This window comes from Pyrus communis, chromosome 1 (assembly GCF_041283825.1).
Source record: "Pyrus communis isolate YQ-2024b chromosome 1, ASM4128382v1, whole genome shotgun sequence".
Taxonomy (NCBI): Eukaryota; Viridiplantae; Streptophyta; class Magnoliopsida; order Rosales; family Rosaceae; genus Pyrus; species Pyrus communis.
In genome coordinates this window covers 1099695-1104733 of record NC_142565.1, presented here as the reverse complement: position 1 = coordinate 1104733, position 5039 = coordinate 1099695, and the positions used below count along the sequence as shown (strand labels likewise).

General features: G+C 34.2%; 1 protein-coding gene across 1 annotated transcript; it reads left to right on the top strand.

Annotated features, from left to right (window-relative positions):
* Positions 1 to 227: 227 nt before the first annotated feature.
* LOC137720928 (protein phosphatase 2C 51) lies at positions 228 to 4123 on the top strand. Its single transcript, XM_068460048.2, has 3 exons — positions 228 to 968; positions 3180 to 3285; positions 3683 to 4123. The coding sequence occupies exons 1-3, from the start codon at positions 243 to 245 to the stop codon at positions 3997 to 3999; spliced, it is 1149 nt and encodes a 382-aa protein (XP_068316149.2). The 5' UTR covers positions 228 to 242; the 3' UTR covers positions 4000 to 4123.
* The last annotated feature ends 916 nt before the right edge of the window (positions 4124 to 5039 follow it).

Sequence of the window (5039 nt, the reverse complement as noted above, 5' to 3'; positions counted from 1 at the left end):
CACCAAAAGATCTCCTACCAATACAGAATCACTAGCGGCACGTCCATCGTTCCACGTGTCCAGGATCGCATCCAAACCGTCCACGTCTCTCTCAAAAAATCAAAGCCAGTGGTCCGCACAATGCATGCCTGGCGATCATCCGTCTGCAGTGATAAAATCAACGGCTGAGATTAGAAGCTCGTCTACGCCCCTCAGCTTTTTCATCTAATTTAAAAGAAGCCCTTCACCTTCAGGTTGGGGGAATGAATGGAAAGATGAGACGACAGAGCTTCGTCATCGAAACCAAGAATGCCCGGCGACAGCGACTCAGAGTCCGACGACTGAAATACACGTGTCAGGCGAAGAAGATCCAGGTGCAGATCACTGGCGGCAGCGGCCAGAAACATGCTTCCGAAGATTGCAAGACATTGGAGTTGAAGGAACGAGAGAAAGATGTTGGGAGTTCAATGGAGATATTGTCGGTGTCATTTTCAGCATCGAAAAATGACGTCGTGTTGTCTAGTGGATCCGTGACCGGATCAGATGAAGGCGGAGAGAAAAGGAGTGGTGAGGGTTCGGAAGAGAGGGGAGGGTGTGGCATCGTCTCGGTGAAGGGGATGAGGAAGGAGATGGAAGATGCAGTGACAGCGGAGGTAGGTTTTGGGAAGTTTGACTTTTACGGGGTGTATGACGGGCACGGTGGGCCTGACGTGGCCGGGGCTTGTAGGGAGAGGATGCATGAGGTGGTGGCGGAGGCGGTGGAAAAGGAAGGGACTAAAGGTGATGCGATTGATTGGGAGACGGTGATGGAGGGGTGTTTTGAGAAAATGGATGGGGAGGTGAGTGATATTGCAGCGGCAAGGACGGTTGGGGCGACAGCGGTGGTGGCGTTGGTGACGAAGGAGCAGGTGGTGGTGGCCAATTGTGGTGATTCTAGGGCTGTTTTGTCGAGAGGTTGTGTTGCCTTGGCCTTGTCCAATGACCATAAGGTGCGTAGTTACCAAACTTTATGTATCTGTCACAACGATGACATTGTAGTTTATTTTCATTGATTTTAAGTGCTTTGTTGTAACTATATGCATCGTACATTTAACTAATTAGTATCCAACACACAAAAAAAAAAAAAAAAACTAATTAGTGTCAGTAAATTAGCCCAAAAAGATGTACAACTCACGGCAACAATTCTGTTCCATATTTTGAAATTAGTATAAATTCACATTTCAGTGTATATTTTGCAAGATAGGATGCCTTGTTGACAGGAAATATTGCATAATATTGACAATAAAATTGAAAAGCAAGATAGAAAATATAGCTCGTTTGGAAGAGTTTTTTAAAGTGTTTTGGATGAAAATATTTTTGAGATAAATTTTTAAAAAACTAGATTTTAATACTTAAATAAGATGAAGTTTAGAAAAATATCTTATACAAGATTTAAAATTGATTTTAGTCCTTATACTCTATTTAATGCCAGTATATTAAATGTTTTATTTATTTATAATTTTATGATGTTTATAAATTAAATTTTATGAAAATATTATAAATTTTAAATCTCATTGTGGTAAGTATCTTATATGAGAAAATATTTTCTTAAATATTTTTTGGTACATATGTTTTTGCATATTTTTTTATGTGACATTAATTCATTACCATATATTTAATTACGAATATTTCGGTACATTAGATTAGTATAATATGTTTAGGTGCGAACATTTTGATACATTAGCTTATTATCATATATTTAGGTACGGAATTTTATGGTACACTTATATTTTTGCATATTTTCTTATATGATACTAATTTACTACAATATATTTAGGTACATATATTTCGGTGCATTAATTTAGTAAAATATATTATGATACAGATGTTTATGTACACTAATTAGAGGAAGTAAATTAAATATAATGAATTAAAATGTGTATAATAATAAATAATTTTAATTTTAATAGAATGACATTAAATAAGATATTTATTAAATATTAAAATAAAAATATTATATAAATTTGAATTAAGTACACATTAGAGGACTAAAATCAATATCCAATCAAACATCAAGTTTTTATTGAATTTTAATCTTGTTCAAGGATCAAAGTTCAAAAATCCCATAACTTTTTAATAAAAATATAAGTGAATCATGAAAAAAGACGCTTGACGTGCTTCTTATGCATCATATAACTCGCATTTGTAATATAATAATTTTAAAATAAGTTAAGTACATATTAGAGGACTAAAGTCAATATCGAATCAAACACTAGGTTTTTATTAAATTTTAATATTCTTCAAGGATTAAAGTTCAAAAATCCCATAAATTTTTAATAAATATATAAGTGAATCATGAAAAAAATGCTTGACGTGCTTCTTACGCATCACATAACTTGTGCTTTTTGCAAGAAATCCATCACATAGTGCATGAAGCACTCTCAAGTGTATTTGTAATATAATAATTTTAAAATAACTTTCAAATGAGCATATAAAGCTGTATTGTTTGAACTTTTTGGCTAGAGATATGTGATGCAGGTAGTCTCAATATTAGACAAAGTAATCAGTACTTTCAAGTCAAAATCTAACAAAAAGCACTAAAGTTATTTAAAAGCTTCCTGAAAAAAAATTTCTTCAATCACCCTCTCTAATCGAGGGAGTCATATAATAATTAATAATTGTGAACCAATAGGAATAAAGTTTTTTATTTAAAATATTATTAAAGCAATAATAATGTGATGAGCTCCTTTCTCACTTTTTAAATTTAGGAGATCTAGAGATTGGAGGTGAAAATTTTCAACGTCTGCTCATATTTGACCAGGAGTTCATATAGAGAGTCCATTGGTGAGAGCTAAATTTTTTTCACCATGTAATGTGTGTACAAACAATTGGAGATAAGGGAATTGAACACACGATTTCAGGTGTAAGGATGAATTTATGCTCTTAATTGTTTAAGCTACAAGTCTCTTGCGCAACCAAGTAATTTGTATTACATGTATTTATGGTTTAATACTCACTATTTATTACATGTATTTATGTTTTAATACTTACCGTACTACTGAAAAATTTATCCAGTAGAGCTCTATGTACTTTATTATTAAGACAAATTATTAAGTTCAACTAAACACATTCATCGCTGCTTTAAAATTTAATTCCGCTTGCTGAGTACATTTATTATTTTGTTGATACAATGGTTTTTAATTTCTACGTGCATATATAAGCCGGACAGAGTGGATGAGTTGAAGAGAATTGAAGCTGCAGGTGGGAGAGTCATCAACTGGAACGGAAGCCGTGTACTTGGGGTGCTTGCCACTTCCAGATCAATAGGTACGTACATTATACGATCGGCGGGGCACAAACTCTAAATCTTTCAGTAACGGCGTTACAAATAAAATCACTAGGCATCTCGGGCCAAATTAAATCCTGGTGATTAGACAAAGCAAATCGAGGAGCCTAATTCAAGTGAACCACCAAGGTTACCTTTATTAAACAGTTGTAAATTAACATTCACCTGCTTTAGGTTACAACAACAAAACTTTATCTCACTGAAGTGAACGGCTGTATGAATCTTAGAACGTTACTACACTCGGTTTTGTGCAAACTCATTCACTTTCATTAGGTTGGTTGATTTAATTTTCAAACGGATCCCCTTTTGGATTAATTTGGAAATATTGCTAGTACATTGCACTGATTTGGTGATGTTTGAGATTGATTGGGGGTGCAGGTGACCATTACCTGAGGCCATATGTGATATCAAAACCAGAGGTGACGGTGACCAGGCGAACCGACCAGGATGAATTCCTCATCCTTGCCAGTGACGGGCTGTGGGATGTTATATCAAACGACGTAGCATGTCAGGTTGTGAACAAGTGTCTTCGTGGCCGAATGAGGAGAGTATCCATTCACGACGAACATCGTGTTCTCCTAAATGTCGGAAGTCGCACATCTGAGGCAGCAGCAGTCTTGGCTGACCTAGCTATGGCTCGGGGAAGCAGAGATAACATTAGCGTGATTGTGGTCGACCTCACAAAACCCAGTTAACTGTAGCGAGTTAATTGTCGTATATCTTGGTCATTCTTGGCTATTTCATTACTCCAATATTAATCTTGGTCATTACTCCAATATTAATTCTATATAATCTTAGAATGTGTGCTGTTTCAATTAATGGGATACTAAGAAAGTGTAAATAAACCCTTTGGTAGATCCTGGAAGAAAAAAAAAAGGGGGCAATTTGCCTAATGTTGATAGAAGTCTCTGGTGACTTATCAAATGTCAAATTTTCAAAATATTCGGTATTTGGAATGTTTTAAAAAGTTGAGGTTAATTTAAAATCACTGAAATTGTTGGGTTGCTTTTAATACTTAACCCATAAAATAAATAAAAAATAATAAGTTTCATAATGTTAAGGAGTTATAATTGGCACATCAAAATCATTATGTATTTTTTATAAATGTATATTTATTTTTTAATACAAACTGTTAGAAATGAACAATAAAAATTTTGAAATGCGAATAACGATTTTTGATTAAATATTCAACGTAATTTATCATTCTTTAATTTAATAATAGCCGTAGTTGAGAATTGAGGGGGTATTTCGTTATTCGATCTGCCAAGTGATTGTTGACTCATAAAATAGTAACCAAAAATACATCTGAAATATCAACTTTGGTTATGATCACGACCTGTGAGAGAAACTATACTCCCTTACCTTTTGAAAAGATGATGTTATGAACTTACGTTAACTTTACATGCATGATTGTTTACATTACAATATGTGCACACCCCTTCCCATATATTTACTATGGCATGCCATCCACCAGAAGACATACTAGGATAACTGCTATTCGTGCACTTATTTTTTGTCACTTACACTTTCTTGTTAATATTTATTAATATTTTTTTTTCAATTTATTGATTCAATAAATGAAAATATAAAAATATATAAAAAATAAAAATGTATACGTGAATAATACTATTCTAAAATATATGACTCGGTGATTCCGTATTAAGACCGATAGTTGCCGCGTCAATTCAATTGCAGGTTACGAAAGGTTGAGGAGTGCTAATCACGTAATTAAGGG